A 21,304-nucleotide genomic window follows, 5' to 3' on the forward strand; every position below is an offset into this window, starting at 1 on the left:
ATCACAACGAAATCATCAGCGGCTGAGTCGTGTTGGCGACTTACATTACATCGATTACATTGCATCAATTCTTCAGCCACTCGGATGTCAAATATCTCAGAATTACACAAAATATAAATTTTTGGATCAATTTGAACGAAATCGACATAATTAAAATTTATATTTATTAAAATTTAATACTTTACTAAAATTTCATAAGTTTTTAATGACTAAACTGAAATCTCACTGCACAGAGTAACGCAATGTAACTTAACTTCACAACGAATTTTGCTGTTATTTTATGTTTTAAAAGAATATTCATGTAGACTGCATTGCAAGTATTTAGTACGTAACAGAACTGATATGAAGGAGTACAAAGCTGGATGGTTAGTTGACTTGATTATTAGCTTCTGGGGATGGCGTCCAACGTATTAACGATTGTTGAAGAAGAGAAAGTAATTGAATGACTAGCAAGCAGTTGTGTGTGATGGAGAGGGTGGTCTTGCTGCAAGATCTCACTCGATGTCGAACATAGAAAGCCCGTTCCGGGGTTGAAGTAAGATCACACTGCTTGTATGAGATCATGCTATGCTTCTGGTGCAAGATTACGCATTATGTTGCAGGGTCACAGTGCTGTGATTATCAGGGTTCATTCTTGAATCTAGATCATGCTATGCTTCTGGTGCAAGACAATGGAGTATGTTGCAGGGTCACTGTACCGTGATTATCAGGGTTCATTCTTGAATCTATCACGAGCAATACGCAGTATGTTGTAGGGTCACAGTGCAGCGATTATCAGGGTTCATTCTTGAATCTAGATCATGCCATGCTTCTGGTGCAAGATTACGCAGTATGTTGCAGGGTCACAGTGCTGCGATTACCAGGATACGTTCGTTCTTGAGTCTATCATGAGCAGAGGAGAGCGCCGTTGGCAGAGCTTGAGAAGAAGTCTACGATGGCGAAGATACTCGTGACCGAACCCACGATCGAACCGAGCATGCCGAAACATACGATGAAGACCGCCTGCTCGATTAACCAGAACAATTTCGATAATTTTGTCAGAAAGTAGGCGGAAAGATTTAATAAGCGGGAGAGATAATTTAACTATGGTACGTAGAAAGTAAAATACGCCCAGGATGCGTTAGGGTATTCTTTCTTTGTGGGAAGAAGTTCAACGTTATTTGCATCAATGGCCTCGTATCAATTGAAATAACTGATCAATGATCTGAACGATCATTTGCGTAAATTATGATCTTGAAAATTTGTCATGATAAAAAATGAAATTTATTCCAAGGCCCCTCGGGGTTAAATACTACCGTGTACAGTGCACCCAAGTGTCGTCGAGGGAAGCATTACCTTCGGCGTTTATAAATATGTACAAAACTCAAATTGGTTAGGCACATGACTGCCTATATTCATAATATATCTGACTACAATAGATAAGTTCTGATAAGTTAGCAAAGCTAGGTACAAGTTCACACTTCCTTAGCCACTTTAACGTACGAATTAGGTGCCGCCATTTTTTTTTGCGCTTCAATAACAAGACTTGGCGCGTCGCCATTGATAGATTAAATTTGAAAGACATGCCAAAAATGATAACCTTAACTAAACGTCAGACAAATAAATCATCTCATTGACGTTACTTGCTGGGTGGATTAATTTTTCTTCAATCACTTAGTTGAAGCACATTAACGAACACAGCTGAACAAGTAACCTTACTAAACTTAGCGTTCGACACGTTGGTGTGAGCATAACTCGATATTCCTTTATTCGGTCCAAAACACGAGTGACCCTGATTTTACTGTCAACTATGGGAGCGCAGCCGTGCACCACCAATTTTGTGCACCAATAAGCCCTGAATCGAACACTTTGGATCTCTCCGGAAATCCACCAATCAGCCGTGAACGGGTCGCCTGCCGAAGACCACCACTGCCCTGGATATAATGGACCATCATGATTCCTGCCTTCTGGAACGTAGCCTTCAACACTTCAAGCCGTCCGTATCTAGGACGTGGGTCGAACCAGCCCTCGGTCGAACGGCCACTTGTCGAAGGACGATAAAATTTGGAACAGAACTATGCTATCTGAAACCTAACCTCAGATGCTGTGAACGTAAAATTACGTAATTTAACGATGCCTGGAAGTCATATTCGATTCGCGGCCTGGTGGTGCACGGCAGGTGGTGGTCAAGGCCGGAAGAGGACAAAGTCGAGTGGTGCACGGTTGATTGGTGTAGGTCCGGAGAGATCCAAGGCGTTCGATTCAGGGCTTATTGGTGCACAAAATTGGTGGTGCACGGCTGCGATAAATAATAATAATAATATAATATATCTATATAATAATTGAATAATATTGATAAATGTTTTACTTGCCTTGACTATAAGTAAAGTGTCAGGCCCACGTTCAGGCCAGACCGCGACTAGGTGCACAACAGGCGGTAATATAAGACACATCATCGCCCCACTGATGGACCCAACCAGCGAGATGAACAGACCGACGTTGGGTATCGCCAGCGCCGTGCAAACTGTACACAACCACCTCTTCAGTACACGGAGTAATGCAGGCTATACTTGTTATGTTACAACGCCCCAAGTGATGAGTATATGACCAACGATAGCGGCACATATCGGTTAAGGACAAATTTTGTATTCATCCTGAATTATCTGTTCTCTGCTAAAATAATTTTTTTAATTATAATAATTAAACTATTGCAATTTTGAAGAAGGTGAAGTATCGATGGAAAGTGACTTAGGAGCCTAGGATATGACATTATGCTGCACACTTTTGAATTTTGTTCGTGTTGTAAACAGCTTGAGCATAATATGAACCTATACTTTATTAATAATAATGCATGCAAAACTTCGTTATTCACTATGATGCTACCATTGTGAAATTGTCAGCATAATAGTGACAAATGTCCATAAAAATGGCCAAATTATGATCCAAATGTGTGATTTACATGAAATTTATTCTTACATTGAAAATTCAACTTGAAAAATTCTACTCACGAGTGAACGTAACACAAGCGGCTCGCACGCCATAATTTTTGTACAGAATTGTTCTCTTGGAGTCTGTCTCTCTGGTCCAGAGTTTTGTGAAGAGTTGTGCCACGACGTAGAGTTGGATGGGGTACGATAGGAACACCGCAACGCTCACGAGTCCTTTGGTGACTTGCGACAACCTGACCGAGCATTTTATTTGATAATGTGCATTAAAGTAAAAAATTATTATAAGATGGCAGAAATTTCTTGATTATATGCGTACAATTTATGACCAGAGAGTGCATGCACTCTCTGGTCATGCACTCAATGCACTCTCTGGTCATTAATTGTACGCATATAAAGTAAAAAAATATATATAACTCTGTACTCACTGCAGTGAGTGACAGAGAGCGCATTTTCTCGTAGACGAAAACGCGAAGTCACGGACGGACAGACGGATGGACATGGCGAGCACATTAGAACATTTTTTCCATAAATGAGAAAATGCGCTAACAATGGAAATAACTTTGGCCTAGTTTATTATGCTGTTAATCGTTAATTTTAAACAGTGTTGAGGAAACCATGTATGGTTTTTTATTAGAAAACGTTTAATGTTGGAAAATGAATTAGTCATTTCGTTAGAGAAATTGTTTGAGACTCAGCAGGTTTGATGACAAATGGTGCAATACTTGTATTGCACATTCATTTTCATATGAAATAGTTCATTGAATAGTTCGTTCAAACATATGAAGTAACATATTACATTTCTTTCCTTACATTGGGTTTTCTTTGAAGTGAACGTCAATGTGAAATAATCGATAATCGAAAAAATTTGACTTGCGTGCGATGGATGGTAAAAGAATATAACAATTTAAGAATCGTTGACGAGACAAAGTGAATAAGTTTCTATATATAATATGAATATTGTGAGAAAAAACAAGAATCATATTGAGCTGTATTTCCCCGATGAAGATGACCTGTAATTGGTGATTTGACCAGGCAGGTCTGTGTAGTGTGTAACCATACCAGCACAGGTTATTTGAAGCGCATGGATACCTTACCACGCCTTAACTTACTCTGCTATACCGGATTAACTTGTTACCACAATTTTACCTGCCTTGTTAACTTATTACCTTCCGACACAAGCAACATATAAAACATTCCAAAGAACTCTAGGTTACCCTGCCAATAATGAAACCCTTTGATTAACCCTTTGGCTGGGGTTTAGACTCACACTTCGTCGCTAGGCAGGTTCAACGTGATAGCTCCCTGTACATCTTCCCTGTAACGAACGTATCCGAAGAAGCCGATGCCCGTGTACAAGCACACAACTATCACCATGCACGTGTTTAACACCCCTATGATGCCGCTGAAGTTAGAGGGGTCTGCCATCCGGTTTTCTATTGGTAACATCTGCAACAAAATTAGTTGAAAGCAAATTGATTTCAAGTTGTGATCAGCTTTATTGTGAATAATTATGCTCTCAATCAATCAACAAGTGTAGACCAGAAATTTTAACGATTCTATCAACTGTTAACGACATCCAGCAAAGCTTTGTGTGCGTCTTAATGACAAAAAATGAGATAAGAAAACACGCAACTGCAGTGCGGTGAGCAGAACTCTTCTTCGTAGAATTCTCAGCTATAAATAAAAATAATTTCAAATGATGCCTGATATCTATATATACATACTGTTTAATTTCATTGAAGACCAGTGAATCTGCTTAAAGGAACAAATTTTGCCAACATAAACTAATACTACTTAATACATATATAATTTTTACATTCATAAAAATCCCATTGAAACTATTAGCAGGAATAAAAGTTCCCGGGTGATTGAAAAACAGACAAGCAAAGTTACAACCTTTAGATTTCGGTTGAATGTTCGGGTAAACACGTCGGACTTTAAGGTTTTCAGCCATTTCCCCGACAACACATTAAATTTTTCCATGCCTTCATCTAAATGTACGACGAATATATATTAGTAACATCTTTTGAAATCCCAAAAATTGTCTTCCCGTATTTCTTACGCATCCAATTCCCTCAACAGCGAAGACGATCGTGCCGAAGTAGAGAGGGAAAGTTTTCCACCCTCCAAATGCGGGCAGATCGCCCACGGGGTACTGCTGTAAATCTCTGCACGGAGCAAACGTATGAATTTACTAACAGAATACTGATAAATCTTTTATAATCTTATTTTAATTTCTTAAATTCATTCTCCTATTATCTTAATCATGATCTTGTGCCTTACATATAATTTTTTTATATTATATTTCGAACGAGATCGAATGTTGTATCATATTTAACAGAAATCTGAGAAATAGATGTGACTGCCAACATATCAAAAAATTCCATGTTGAAAAACTCATTGAAAAGAAACAAGATATCCAAAACGACCTTGCACCCTGTTTACTTCATGTCTCAAGTAAATATTTGAATATAGTTCTCTGCTTAAACGTATGGTAATACATTCTGTATTTTAAAATAGTGGTTGTGGTGCAACATGTTAGTTATTGTAAATCAACTTCTTCTGTTTTCTATCAAGAAGTGGCTATGTTACTATTATAAAATCACTTTGATAAATCAAGCTTTGTAATCAGAACCTGCTACCCTTTCAATTTTGAACCATCCATCAGACAGACATCATCCCTCACTGCATTTCAGCTGAAAAAGAACAGCTGATATCGCAAACCTGGTGCAATAGTAGAGTATGATGGCTATCGCTGCTACGAAGAGCGCGCAAGATGTGATAGACATGTAACCTATGACCTGAAATAACGCAAAATGGGAAAAATGTAAGCACTTAACAATTTGTTAATAATATTTTCATAAGTTAACTAGTTTGTAAGAAAAAAGTAAAGAATAATTATTTCAGTTACACTTTTCAAGCAGAAAATTTCCGTCCGAATAATCCAATATTTGTGCATTATTTGCTCATGAATTAATGGACCTTTTATAGTTGCAATCATACTTCGTGCCTGACAATTCATTATTATTTTAGAATAACTATACCTTTGATGTACCCTTTTATTCCTGCTTTCAATTACTAAATTTTGACTACCGTCTGCACCATGACGGATCACTTAGCAGCCTCACATACACAAGTATTTCAAACATATTCAGTTATGTCATACAGTTTATTTAAATAATTTTGTTTTCAGAAATTTATTTCTGAAAACATTTATTTGCTCACCTTCAACTCAGTAGCACTGCACACCAACAGGAAGGGGATGAATAAGATGAGCTTGTAGTCCACCAAAGTCAAGCCTAAGCTCATCGAAGGGTTGCATTCTATTAACTGAAAAAAATATGTGCTTCTTATACTTTACCTTTCAATGATTTTAATGAGAAAATACCAGATAAAAGCCTGAATTTCTGAAACATACCGGCCAGAAAAAGTTTTACAATAAACTGTATAGTCATTATACCTTTTAAAATGTGAATTCTCGCGCAATGAAAGAATGGAGGAGGGAGCTGCATTCGTGTTTTTCATTTAGGCTAACAAGAAATTAATTAGATAATTTGATGCTCATTATAATTTTTTATGCAATCAATTTGCAGGGCGGATGTAAGAATCTGTTTGAGCCATGTGTGTACGAAAAATATTCATATAAGAAACAGTAAGTACGTTGTTTTACGAAAAATAATCATATAAGAATCATTAAGTATGTGCTTTAAAGTTATCCTCACTTTTAGCCAAAAGTAAGTAAATTTTGACATCATTTCCAATCTAGCCAAGGTTAAGCATGCACTGAAAATTACTTCAATTATAAAGGTTTTCCAGCTCGTAAACTTTCAAAAGTGTCTTCACACATCGTAGCTTGAACCTACTTGGTACAGGTTCTCGCACACAAACTCGTAGTAGACGCAAACGAAGCCAATTTGCGTTGTGCAGATGAAGGCTTTGGTGGCAATGGTCATGAATTTTGTGATGGGACGAAGCTTTTCAGGACCCGTAATGAAGGCAGCGTTCATTGTCTCTTCATAGCTCAGCGACTCCGCGTTGATACGGGCACACAACAACCGACTGCTCTCCAGCTGCAAAAGGCAGTAAAAGGCAAATTGTTTGATGGTAGTATGCATAAATGAAGATATGATATGAGTTTGTGTGACGGCTGTATGCATAGGTGAAGGAATGATATGCAGTTTGTGTGACAGCAGTATCCGTATAGTTTTGGCTAAATGCAGTATGTGTGACGGTAGCATGCATATAGTTTAAGCGAAATGCAGTATGTGTGACGGTACCATGCATAGATAGCGGGACGGTATAGCAACCTCTCAGGGGGGACTTCTGACGTCAGTCTGTGCTCGTCAATGCTTTTCGTAAGGTCATTCATTGTTCCTGAGCGCCCATCCGCAGAGCTCGTGTTGACTGACCGAGCTCTCAGTTGTGGTGTTAAGTTGTCATGTATGTAGGATTCCTTGCATTCAGTCTATTTAGTGCGGGCGGCCAACGTCGCCCGCCGGAAACGTTCGTTTTTGAGTCTCCGAGTCATCTTCGTCACCACCCGGAGTATTCGTTTCTGTTGCTTTTCACCTGACCCTCCTTGTTACTTCGTCTCTTTGAGATGCTAACACTGCTTCTTTTATTGCTAGCTTGAGCAGGCTGGACACTTAGGCTTTCGGCTCTTTGTGAGCGATGATTAATTTGAGGAAATTGCACTTTGTGAAACTATCCGCCGTTCTGGCGGTGTTAATTTTTGATCTCCGACGCGAAATAGCTTGATAACTAAAGCGCTAGCATAAGTATAGTACTACTGCTACCTAAAGTAGAATGAATAGATCATGGAACGAGATGCAGGTTATGTGACGATGATATTCATGAGTGGTGCAATGAAAGATTGTATATGTGATGATCGCATATATTCCGAAGTTAAAATACATTTTTTCAGAATTGTTTCGCGAATCATGTAAGAAATTTTGCATCATAGTTTTATTTTGAGAAATAGTTTTTCAACTTTGAAATAATGTCTCCAAGTGAAAATATTACGAGAAACTAAACTTGGACTCAGTTTCTAATTTCAACTAAATAATTGTAATTATTTAAATTAAGATGAAGACTAACCAGCAGATGCATGCAGTGTGTTGCTATGATGCCAATGAGCGGTGTCATCACAAGCGCTACCCAGACACCGGCGTAGAAGAAAGCTTGCGGTAGAGCCAGCATGCCCGTGCCTATGTTGGCCTTCAGCAAGTTGAAAAATGCGCTGAATTCCCTGAGATAAAAAAAGATACAAATTTGAGTAACTACGCACATTGGCCATCCAGTGATTGTAACTACTACGCTATATTTTCATACTTCGTCTAATGTATTTTATGTATTTCAGTTTCACATTTAAAGTCATCCATATTCAGTGTTATTATAGTGAATAAATTAGAATTTAAATGAGTACATACATGCCAAAAAATGTGAGGATTTTTATGGTGGAAGCACACAAATGACATTTCATGGTACGAATGGTATAAACTGATTTCGATACAATTGCATTTAATTAACGATAACGATGAATAGAAATATTCATCGAGTTCAACTACTCTTTTTTTCAGCCACACTCAAAACTCAACATCTGGTGGAATACAGACGCAGCTCGACCATTACTCAGCGCTTTAACATTCACGAGTGTTATGAAGATGAGTCTGCGTGAGTGGGTAAGAGTTCAGTAAGCATTGGTCCCAAGGTGAGTAACTGTTAACTTTTAACACTGTTAACTGTTAACACTGTTAACTGTTAACGCTGTTAACTTTTAACACTGTTAACTGCTAACTGTTAACACTGTTAACTGTTAACACTGTTAACTGTTAACTGTTAACACTGTTAACTGTTAACACTGTTAACTGTTAACACTGTTAACTGTTAACACTGTTAACTGTTAACACTGTTAACTGTTAACATTGTTAACTGTTAACTGTCAACTGTTAACTGTCAACTGTTAACTGTCAACTGTTAACTGTCAACTGTTAACTGTTAGAGTATAAGTGGGTAAACGTAGACTTACGAGGTGGCGTTCTTATCATGGCGCGAGTTCAGAAGCCCGGGGCCGCGTGTAACGGCTTTCAAGATACTCCTTTCTGCATGAAAATAACATTAAAATGAAGGCGTGAACTCAATTCAATAACTTTTTGTAACTAAATTTTTTCGTACTTCATAATTCACTTCAATTTTTTCAGTGAAAAATTGTATCGGCGACAAAAGAATCGGCGACAGGCCACATCAGGCCTACATTTTCAGCGCCGACATCATTATGTTATGTTATGTTATGTTATTTTATTTTAGGTTCAGAACTTTGCTCTTGGTCAATAATCAAATTTGACAAAATTATCATTTTGTTGGTGTTTAAGATTTTCATACATTTTTAGAAATGATAAGCTTGATTTAAATTATACTTTCCATTTGACATAATTTCAATCTCGCTGGATCTGCAATCATTGTAACGACATTTCTTCGTGTTAAATGAGCAATCATCGAAACAAGCACACGAATGTACTTACTATGATAGTCTGCTAAATAGCGTAGTGTAAATGTATTTAATTATCCACACAGTTTACCGCGGTATAAAGGTGTTTAACATGATTATCAACACAGTTTACCGTAGTATGGATGTGTTTAACATGATTATCAACACAGTTTACCGTAGTATGAATGCATTTAAAATGATTATTAACAAAGTGTGCCGTAGTATGAATGCGTATAATACGATCATCAATGCATTTTATCGTAGTATGAATTATTTAATATGATCATCAATGCATTTTATCTTAGTATGAATTATTTGATATTATTATCAACAAATTTTATCGTAGTATGAATTTTTTAATATACTTATCAACACAGTTTACCATAGTATGAATGCATTTAATATGATCATCAATGCATTTTATCGTAGTATGAAACAATGAAAAAAAAAATAAAAAAAAAAAAATAAATAAAAAAAAAAAACAAAAAAAAATTATTTAATATGATTATCAACACAGTTTACCGCTGTCGTTGCTGATGCTGCTAACGCTGCTGTTGTCATCCTTGCTACCGCTAACCCCGCGCTCGTCAGCATAGGAACCTTGCTGTGCATCCGACGTCTCGTCGCTCACAAACACTGCGTTCTCCAGGCCTGGGCTCGATTTTTTATGCTCCATCGCAGGGACCGAGGAATGTTGCAGCAATTTTTCAAATGTTTTCGTCGAGGTTCCCTTACCTCTAGATCAATAGTTCTGCAAAAGGTGAAATTTACATGAATTTATATAGGTTCAAAAATAAAACAAAAAATAAATCTATTCTACTGTTTTTTTCATCAAATTATTCTTACTGTATATTACTTGTGCTGAAATTATTTACAACCAATCTACTAAATGTACTCACCATGTTGCGAGTTGCAGCCGAGTTTGATTATGGGTGCGTTTGTTCTTTGATTAATTTTCTTAGAATATTTAATTTGCACGGATCACTGTACGCTAAAATTATTCTTACTGTATATTACTTGTGCTGAAATTATTTACAACCAATCTACTAAATGTACTCACCATGTTGCGAGTTGCAGCCGAGTTTGATTATAGGTGCGTTTATACGTTGGTTAATTTTCTTAGAATATTTAATTTGCACGGGTCACTGTACGCTAAAAAATTTACCTTTAATGTAGCTGCATTTTCTTCAATCACGAGGGAATATTTGTAGTGTAACTGGCATCACTGGGTAAGGTACACTTGTTTTATATACAAGGTGAACATGGCCTGAAGCTTAATCAATTCTTAATCAAGGGATCTATTCGTAAACTTAATAATCCCTTAGTGTTAATAACTTAAAGCACTACGGATAAAATGTTAACTGCACAGAAGTTTTGTATAGTGTATTGTCATGAAGCTTCTTATCAAATTATCACTTACGACTGTCACTCAAGAGCTACTACACAGCACGGAAGTATTTTTGCCGTGGCTTGGTGCTGATCAAATAAAGAAAAATTGCCATGCATTACAATGAATTACAATGCATTACAGTGCACCACAGTGCATTACAGTGCCATGCATTACAATGCATTACAGTGCACCACAGTGCATTACAATGCATCACAGTGCATTACAGTGCATCATGATGCATTACAATGAATTACAATGCATCATAGTGCATTAAAATGCATTACAGTGCATTACAATGCATCACAGTGCATCACAGTGCATTACAATGCATCATGATGCATTCCAATGCATTTTACCTTAATGATGAACCGTGAGTGCTCTAGGAAAGGGACGGACGGTAACGAATATAAAAATGTTGGAACGATATTTAATAATAATAATAATAATGATAATAATTATAATAATGATATTAATATTAACAATAACAATGAAATAATATCAATTATAATAATAATATCCAAAAGACGGGCAAAAATACCTCAGTCGTCTGTTGGAACCTCAAAAATACAAAATATGTTACCCACCGACAATGATACATTATTAAATAATAACTTCTATTGAAAACGCAAACGAGTGCGGGGTGCAAGGAAACACAAGGCTCCGAAATTCAAGTAATTTTCTGTAATAGAAGAACGTGAATTACGAGTATCGTTTCCAGAGTGTTGCACTAGGACTTAGAATTAATTTGCAAGATTTATTGATGTGCGCAACAGCTGAGCCAACTAAAATGATTCATCGTAGTGGTGCAGCCGCCAGTGCATATTAATGAAGCAACCTATCATATAGTTTTTCTCAACCATCACTGGTAGGAGGAAAAGAAACTTAGAAATATTTTTCGCTTTAGAGCTGAGATCGAACTGATCTCAGCTCTAAACTGAACCAATATCATTATTACAAATGATATTGGTCAACCGTTACAGTTGAAAAACTACATTAAAATTTTATAAGGAAAAGGTTATTGTTAACGGTTTGGAACGAGTTCCATCGGTGCTTAGTTGCAAGATCATTGTGACTAGAACAAGTTCATACTTGTTCTTAACAGATTAAACAGATAAAAGAAAGGTAGCAGCAGGATTCAACAATAAGGTATAATTTAAAGAGGGTGAGAACCGTAGGCGTCAAAAAATAAAGGAATTGAAATAAATAGAAGATACGTTGGTTTTCAAACTGTTAACGAAGATTGTAGAAGGCTTATAATGCTCATGCTCTGGTAATTTTGTATTATTTATTTCTTTACAAATTTTGTCGTTATTCTTGAATTTTTGATTTGCTTAGCTTCCTCAATTAAAATAGTTGGTAGATCTTTTACCATTTACTTTTCATCTAAATTTTTATTTTCAATTTGTCATTAGAAGTTTCAGACGATAATTGCAGCGAAAATATATCTGTACGCATAAATTAGAAAGAAAGCATAAACTTAAAATTGAATTGTAATTCAGTTTTTGTAATGCTTAGCTAAAATGTGACAGAAAAGTAAAAGTGTCAACCAAATAACTGCGTCTCGTTGGGAGAAGATTGGTCATATTTAATCATCAGGAGATTAGCTGGTGATAAGATAACCGCCTGATTCAATGTAATTTCAGAGGTTGTACAACATAGAAAACAGCCTACAGTAACTATGCATCCAACTGTACTGTGTAAAATTGTTGTTTAAAGCAGAAACTGTGGACTTTAACCTAGTGCAAGGAATTTAATTAAGAAATTATATCCTTTATCGCAAGTATCATGACAATCTTCAGCGAGGTCGACTAAGATTTATTTAATCTTTAGGTTCTTGAACGGATTTAATCGGTGACATTGAGATAACAGTGATGTGTAGTTATTAGTTGATGTTTATAGTTAGTATAGTTAATAGTATAGTTATTAGTTGATTAATTTGATGTTATATTTTATCTGAAAAATTGATTCTGTCGCAGTGTATTTAAAATGGCTATCTAGAATTTGATTTATCGCCAGCAAAATCTCGAGTCAAACTCAACAGAAAATTTGAAAAAGCGTTGAAATTTTTTCGAAGGCAGTTAATTTCAGTTTAATTTTTTATCGTTCCAAAACGCATCATTTAAAACATAATAAATATATGATCATTTCATGAATATGATCGTTACTCATGCATGTCACCGTATGACCGTTCGTTAGAACCTATTGAACCAGAGAGCTGACCTCGACGATAGCGACATGTGTTGCGCGAGATAGAGTTTCCACACCATATAAGGAGGACAATGCAACGATAATTAATTTGTTGTTATGTCATGTATGCATCTGGTGCGTTTGTTATCTGATATGCATTATTTTGACCTAAAAATCCGATAGCAAAAATTTCTTTTGCGAAAAACATGAGACTGTATCGGCAGGAAAAATATAGAAATAAGCAAAATATTTGTTGCAAAATTTCACATTAATCCACAATATTATCGACATTTATGCAGTTGAACTAGTACGAAAAAAATTCAGTTTGGTTTTTAATTCTGATGAAATCCACGATCTAATAGTTGCGATATAATAATATATATCCAATATTCGAAAATAATGGAGTTAGCTAGGAATGAAACCGATAAAGTTAGACTAAATAATTCGGTCCAACAGCAGCAGAAACGGAGAGCAAAATAAAAAAAAAAACTGTAAAGTAAACACACTGTATCAAATTTACTTATTAATGAGTTTTATGTTTGATTCACTGTATGGCTATCAATAACTTCGAAATTCATATATTGAACTGACGAAAGCTTAAATCGTTAGGAAATCATGCCATCCCTAAGCAATTAAATGTTCTTTTTATTCAAGTAAGCTAGGAATAATGAAGAATATTTTTAGATAAAGGAATAAAGGAAATTTTCATGACAAAAGAGTGACAATTTTTCGGTTTTGATATATTTTATTAAATAGTATATATTCGGAGGAACGACTGATATGTCAAGCATTGATATATAGTACACTGGCAACCCAGCAAGATACCATAAATAAATACTCCGACGAGGATTTGAGTGAATTATAGAATTATTTTTTTAAATTTCTGAAGCGTATTCGACCATTAAGAAAGCTCAATAAGATCCCATTTCACATGAACATTCGTGAGCAGTAGTCATTTTTTCTGACGACATCAGACGAACAACGTTCATTTACGCACTCCAAATGTGTCATGAAATTCCAATTAGCTATTGGAGTTATATTAAACATTAATGTATATCATTGAATGTCTAAAATCAAATAAAGTTCGGAATACGTATTGCTTGCGATTATTTTTTTCGCTATTTATCATAATTCTTATCATATTTTTTCCATTATAATTTTTTTTTCGAAACGTATGTAGGACACCTGCAATTTTTTTTAATAATCCGCGACCGTATTCAGTATTCTTTATCCACTTATAGAACTTAAATCAAAACTATTGCATACCTGCGTTTACCTTGCACAACAATAAGTCTTCAAATTGGTGATCAACTGTATAAACATGCAGAGATAAATTTTCCCTCTATACAACTCTGTTATGTTTTGACCGAGAACTAATATCACATTATGTTTTGCTCAAAGTGTAAACTAAAATATATATGACGCTGCATTTGACGTTTCTCTCACGTCAGACACTACACCGCATTGCGCACTGCACCAGCATACACTGACGCCTGCNCTCTTAACTGCTTTTTTGATTTTTTAGTTTAGAATTATTTATTTTCTTATCTAATTTTAAGATTAATTTTCAAAATTAAATTTGTTTCTTGAAGTAGTTTTGATTTCAAAATTTAAGACTACTATTTATATTAATCAACCCATTTTCCCTCTCACGTTTCTACCATAGAGAACAGTTCACCTACATGAAGCTGTTAACATTTTTTCCCGTATTGCACTGTTAGAAAAAACGGTCCCACTGGCGTTCTAGTGGCCGGTAGCCCCGTGAAAATAAACTGTTTCGCCGTTTTTATCAGATGTTTTACGGATTTCTGGTTTTAAATTAGAATAAAAACGGCGACACGGTTGTTTCTTTTCACGTGCCGACCGGCCACCGAAACGCCGGTAATACCGTTAACGGTAATTTTTCTAACAGTGTGCCTAATCATTTCATCAATAAAATCTTTAATGAAGATGGCAGTCGAAGTGGAACCTGTCACAGTGAACCAGGGCGTGGTGGTGATGGTCGCCGTGATCAATGATAGTGTCGTGGTAGTGTCCTAAACCACGCCGAAATCCACCATAATAACCACCGTGGTAGTGAGGATAGTGATGGTAGTGGCCGATTCCGATCCCGAACCAACCCCTTGATAGATATTAACGAAGGTTATTGTAATTATTAATGTTATTATAAACGATACTGATGTACTCAAATATGTGCAGGTGTTGAGCGCTTCCAAGACTTGATTTCAGTTTTGATTGCGTTGATTGCAGTTTTCGTAGATGTTACATGTTTGAAGGGGCAGAATGTTTATTTAAACAGCGCTCTAAATAACGGCTGGTATATCTTTCTTTTCAATTTTTTTAATTTCTTGATTTTTTTATTTTAATTTCTTGGTGAACTTTTTAATTTCTTGATTTTTTTTCATTTTAACTTATTGGTGAACGATTTAGGCAAAATAATGATATAAATCTGTTATAATTTAACCGCGGTAATGCTTGGTCTGAAAATGCTCTGAACTGCCGCTATAGACACGCTCATTTCTATTGCAACAATCGGGAACAAGGTTTAATATATTTCGTGGCATAAGATAATAAAATTAAAAATTAGAGATAAGCTAGTTTCATTTAAATGTAAAAATGGTTTTCTAGAAGTTTTCAACGCTACATCGAGGTATTTGAAAAATGCTATCAAGCCGAAGTTACGGGAAGGCCGTGTGAGACGCAGGATGCTTACATCCCAGCAGGCTGATAACCTAGCGTGTGGAATACAAAAAATACTAAGTTTCTGAACCTTTTGTTTATTCACTTCATTTTGCCCGCTGGCCTTAGTTCGTGGAATCTGAACCTAGAAAGGATTTTTTTTTCCATGTGTACACGGAAGTTCACGGTAGGTGTGAGTCTAGATAAAATTTTTGATTTTAAACAGATCGATCATTTTATGAATTTATTACTAATTAGGATCTGAGGCAATTAATTATAAGATTATCACATTGTTCGCCATTTTTCGGATGATATTTATGCGTTCTAATGGAAAAATTTTTTAGCGAAGCCCCTGAAGAACTTCATTTTTTGTAGAAATATCCAGCTTTTACGTGTACAATTTCATTTTTGAGTTCACATTTATTGGGTGCTAGTAAAAAAAGGAAATAAAAATAATGACGAAAACATCTGAACACAATCTTTTTATGACATAATAAGCCTCCTATCTTACTTCTTATCAAAGTAAATCTTTCATTAAAAATAAAACATTTAGAAGTTAACAATACAAATCGTTCGCATTATAACATCTTGCCTACATTTGATTTTGGTTTCATTTAACTTCTTCATTGATAAATTTATATGCAGGTATGAATTGCAACTATCGAAGTGAATGAATTTCGCCTTATTTTAGTTGCCTTCATAGAAGCGCAAAGTTGTCATTGAAGTTTTCAAATAAAATTATCTATTATAAATCATTCCATTGAATAAATTATTAGATTCATTCACCTAGCTGAATCATTATGCCTACTCTTAACTGCTTTTTTGATTTTTTAGTTTAGAATTATTTATTTTCTTATCTAATTTTAAGATTAATTTTCAAAATTAAATTTGTTTCTTGAAGTAGTTTTGATTTCAAAATTTAAGACTACTATTTATATTAATCAACCCATTTTCCCTCTCACGTTTCTACCATAGAGAACAGTTCACCTACATGAAGCTGTTAACATTTTTTCCCGTATTGCACTGTTAGAAAAAACGGTCCCACTGGCGTTCTAGTGGCCGGTAGCCCCGTGAAAATAAACTGTTTCGCCGTTTTTATCAGATGTTTTACGGATTTCTGGTTTTAAATTAGAATAAAAACGGCGACACGGTTGTTTCTTTTCACGTGCCGACCGGCCACCGAAACGCCGGTAATACCGTTAACGGTAATTTTTCTAACAGTGTGCCTAATCATTTCATCAATAAAATCTTTAATGAAGATGGCAGTCGAAGTGGAACCTGTCACAGTGAACCAGGGCGTGGTGGTGATGGTCGCCGTGATCAATGATAGTGTCGTGGTAGTGTCCTAAACCACGCCGAAATCCACCATAATAACCACCGTGGTAGTGAGGATAGTGATGGTAGTGGCCGATTCCGATCCCGAACCAACCCCTTGATAGATATTAACGAAGGTTATTGTAATTATTAATGTTATTATATTATTATAATAATATTATAGTATATCATATCCTCGTTATTATTATCATTTTGTTATTGTAATTCATATTAATATTATTATCATTAGGATTATTATTATAATTATAATTATTATTAAAAATATTCTTATATCGACGAGGTTCAAAATGTTCAATAGTTAATAATGTACCTTCAACTTTCGCACCATTAAATTACTTGGTTTTGCAGTATAAAATATGAAATGAACGCAAAAACTGTATTTACAATTTGAAGTCGTATTTAGACTAATTTTTATTAATTTGACTTATAAAATTTGCTGGAAAATTTATCACTTTTTGAAAATAATTAATATAACATTTCTTCTTCTTAACTTCACGCGATTTTTGCAATGTGTGCTGTTGAGATGTACTGAATTTGTACAGAATTATAAAAAATTTCATCATGACATAACATTAATCGCAAACGCCGGGGACACAATGAATTTTTTTAACTCGAAAACAACCTCATTGCTTCTATTTATTTTTATTTATAATACAATACATATATCTTAATTATTGATCTATAAGAACAATAAAAATATAGAACAAATCAACCGCTTACAGGAACGGCGCTGATGTCGTCAGGTGCAGCAATAAAGAAAAAATAATAATATAAAATAAAAAAAATAATAATAATAACAATAATAATAATAATAAAATAAAAAATTTCTGTCAATAAAATAAAGTGCAATTCTATTATGAATCACCAAAGACCAGATTCGTAAATATCGGGAGAGTTGCAGGTTCGGTTCTTCTCAGCGTCGTAACTAACGATTGCGTTATTTCGTTTTTTTTTTAACATTCCAGATAAATTGGGTTTGAAGTTTTTTTTTGGGAACCGTTCAAAGCAGACAATTCTTCAGTGCCCCTAACAGAAGAAAATCACTCTTTGAAAGTTGTTGTTCTAGGGACGGAATAGCAAAATATTTATTCAGGGTTTGGAATTAATGTGAATTGAAACACAATTCTCCAAAGAGGGATCTTATTGATAATAGAGTATTATTGGTACAAGTGGTGTTCTGAAGGCTGAAGGTGCAAGTTTAGAAATTCTGATACAACTCTGAAGATCGCCGTAACAGAGACAAGAGTTCATCTCCGCTGTAACAGAGACAAGAGTTCATCTCCGCCGTAACAGAGACAAGAGTTCATCTCCGCTGTAACAGAGACAAGAGTTCATCGCCGCCGTAACAGAGACAAGAGCTCATCTCCGNTGTCCCTGGGTTGTTAATAACGTCTAGAGGAAGCGACTATCATAGAGGAAATACTCCCATAATTGATGTTTCAATGACATCTTTAATTTTGCTACCGGTTATTAATGCAGGAGTCGCATGACGTAATGTCGCTGCCGATGTCACCTTGTAACTAATCAAATCTACAAAGGTTTTTGACACTTGATCAATCTAGAATTAAGGTTAGAATATTTGTAGATAACAAGTCAGTAGTAACAAGTTTTTCAATGAGAAAGAAATTTCAAGTGAGAATTTGTGTTATGAGTTCCATATAAAACAATGATTGTAACGACGTAGAAAGCAGCTTTTTTTAATCCTTCCTGATAGGCAAGAAATGTGTTATTTATAGGCAGTGCTTGAGTTCGATTATTTATTGACGTTACACATAATGAATATTGATTGTGAAAGATTTATTTTAAGGGTATGTATATTCTCCTGATACTGAAACCCAGAATCTTCCAGAATTTATTGGCACCTAGAGCACATTTAATTAACAAAAGAGATTTCCTAACCTAAGGAAAAGAATCGGCGACAGGCCACATCAGGCCTAAACTTCAGCGCCGAGATCAATATGTTATGTTATGTTAACTCTGTATTGTTCCCACAAATATCGTAAATTAAGAATTAATTGATTTTTAAATTAATTGAATTAATAAGACAACAGCATGAGATAATTAAATACTGGTACATCCTAGTTTGCTGAAATGGTCAAGGGGAAGAACCGAGGGGAAGCTATGGTGGAGAACCGAAAGTGCAACATGTCTCATGCCACAACGCGTGCCATTCGATCGGCACTGCCTTACTAAGGGTACGCACACAGTGGAAGCAGGTTTGCCCGCGCGGGCAACCTGCTCCAACCTGCCACAAGAATGAACATAGGATAATAATGTAAGTGTTCACAGTGAAAACCTGTACGAATAGGCTTCTGTATTCTAAGGTTTCAGGCGCCAGCCTGAGCAGGTAACCATCATTCTGGCAACCTGCTTTCACTGTATGGGTACCCTAACAGCCAACGCGGTGCCGGAGTCCCAAGAGATCGGGGGCGCAATGGAATTTAGTCAATGAGGTAGAGAGTAGCTGGAATGAGCTATCAAATTTAGAATCTTGATTTGAATGTTGATAGTTGCATATATTGGTGATATCGACGAAGTACAAGAAGCAGTTTGGGGTAAACTTTCGTATGACTGTGTACTTGGGCTTTAGTTCAATGTGTATAATTCACCGTATTAACCTTGTGCAACACTCTACTCAGATTGAAATAATCATCAAACATTCACGAATGTCCCTCCGTAAAATACGCTCGTTAGAGGGAGATGTACTGTATACATCATCGACATGGACGAGTTCATTTTATTGCATTGCTGTTCACTACAATGTAATGTAGTGAACATTTACATTGTAGTTCACTGAATTGTAAATTCCTCATCTCAACAAAGGTGTTCCAGCCAGATGAGGATAATAAAGAAGATGCACTTCCGCGGTCGTCGAAGGTTTATTCCAGTCTCAGCCGAGTTGTACACAAGGCTAAAAAGTTGACACATACGGATATGTTACCACACAGTATTTCCGGAATTGGGTCCAGTGCAACATGAAGGACAGTGGGACACGTTAGTTATTTTATTGATAAATGAGTAATTTGTTACACCACTTATAGGGTAATAATGTAATAATGACACGCAATTAGGTGCATTGATTGACGTGGCAGGAAAAGGTGTTGTATCCTTTAAACTATAATTAGTGTATCCCACTCCAGCGGAGGATTAATCAACTCCTCCCTCTTCAGATACTTACAAAAATCAAATTATGCATACTAGGCAGAGGCCCTGTCTCATATCAACAGGCTTGCTGATTCCTGTTGACCGACGTACTTGTGCGTTAAGTGATTTTCGTAAAGTTCGTTACCAACGTTAGGTAGGAATAATTTGATAAAAAATATAACTCAGTACACTGCTCACTGCAATGAGTTACAGAGAGCGCACTTTCTCGTCGACGAAAACGTGAAGTAAAGGACGGACGGACGGACGGACATGACGAGCACAATAGGGCATTTTTTCCATAAATGAGAGAATGCACTAAAAAGAAAATCCAATAATAAAAAATATGAAGCCCTTGATCAGGAGAGAAAGTATGCTATTTTATCTATTTGGTTGTAAAACAAAAACTAAATTTAGGCGATGAAAAAGGAAAGAAAGAATAGGTCAAAGTTGGCCGCTTTCATTTAAAGAGAAATTGCAATTGGCGACAACGTTCACTCGATCTGATATGATTCTCTTACCTTGCGTGAAATTTGATTGCAGCTCAACATTTCTTCTTTAATGTACTGGTTTGTAAACAAACAATCTTTCTTGAAATCAAAACCTTTTGATGAATACGGAGATTTTTTTAACGAAAGCCAATATTAAGAAAACGCGGGTAAAACTGAGAATATATGATCGTCTGTTACAATGGATGAAAACCTTTATTAAATAGATGCGGTAAAATTGAGAATAAATGATCGTCTGCAACAGTGGGAAGAGACTCGTGAAAAGTGTGACAGTGGCAACGAGATGAAATTGTCTACACGAAGGCTGCAGTAAGCAGACATTATTAAAAAAAATATAACTCAGTACTCACTGCAGTGAATGACAGAGAGCGCATTTTCTCGTCGACGAAAACTTGAGGTCACGGACAGACGGACGGAAAGACAGACAGACAGACGGACATGGCGAGCACAATAGTGCATTTTTTCCATAAATGAGAAAATGCGCTAAAAACTATGATCGTCCAAGCTTTTCTTGATTAGTTATGAAAAGCAGCACTCTATTGCCTGTATACATACAAGAACAAACTTATTTCATGTACTTTCTTAAATTTCTGAAAGGGTTAATTCACTGTAACTAAATCAAATTAGACCAAAATTTCAGTAGCCTAGG

The 21,304-nt window shown here is 35.8% G+C and overlaps 1 protein-coding gene across 3 annotated transcripts; it reads right to left on the reverse strand.

Annotated features, from left to right (window-relative positions):
- Positions 1 to 180: 180 nt before the first annotated feature.
- Positions 181 to 10,871, reverse strand: LOC108681719 (proton-coupled amino acid transporter-like protein CG1139). 3 transcript variants are annotated; one of them, XM_018170784.2, is made up of 12 exons: positions 10,580 to 10,871; positions 9,937 to 10,165; positions 8,956 to 9,028; positions 8,025 to 8,175; positions 6,791 to 6,997; positions 6,153 to 6,257; positions 5,652 to 5,728; positions 4,990 to 5,095; positions 4,195 to 4,373; positions 2,988 to 3,160; positions 2,352 to 2,503; positions 181 to 1,002 (listed from the first exon to the last, which is right to left on the reverse strand). In XM_018170784.2, the coding sequence occupies exons 2-12, from the start codon at positions 10,088 to 10,090 to the stop codon at positions 886 to 888; spliced, it is 1,494 nt and encodes a 497-aa protein (XP_018026273.1). In that variant the 5' UTR covers positions 10,091 to 10,165; positions 10,580 to 10,871; the 3' UTR covers positions 181 to 885. The 3 variants fall into 3 exon arrangements, with proteins under 3 accessions (XP_018026273.1, XP_018026272.1, XP_018026271.1); XM_018170783.2 differs by having other exon boundaries at positions 10,475 to 10,871; XM_018170782.2 differs by lacking the exon at positions 10,580 to 10,871 and adding an exon at positions 10,314 to 10,405.
- Between the last annotated feature and the right edge of the window lie 10,433 nt (positions 10,872 to 21,304).

This window comes from Hyalella azteca, unplaced genomic scaffold, assembly GCF_000764305.2.
Source record: "Hyalella azteca isolate HAZT.00-mixed unplaced genomic scaffold, Hazt_2.0.2 contig7843, whole genome shotgun sequence".
Classification (NCBI taxonomy): Eukaryota; Metazoa; Arthropoda; class Malacostraca; order Amphipoda; family Hyalellidae; genus Hyalella; species Hyalella azteca.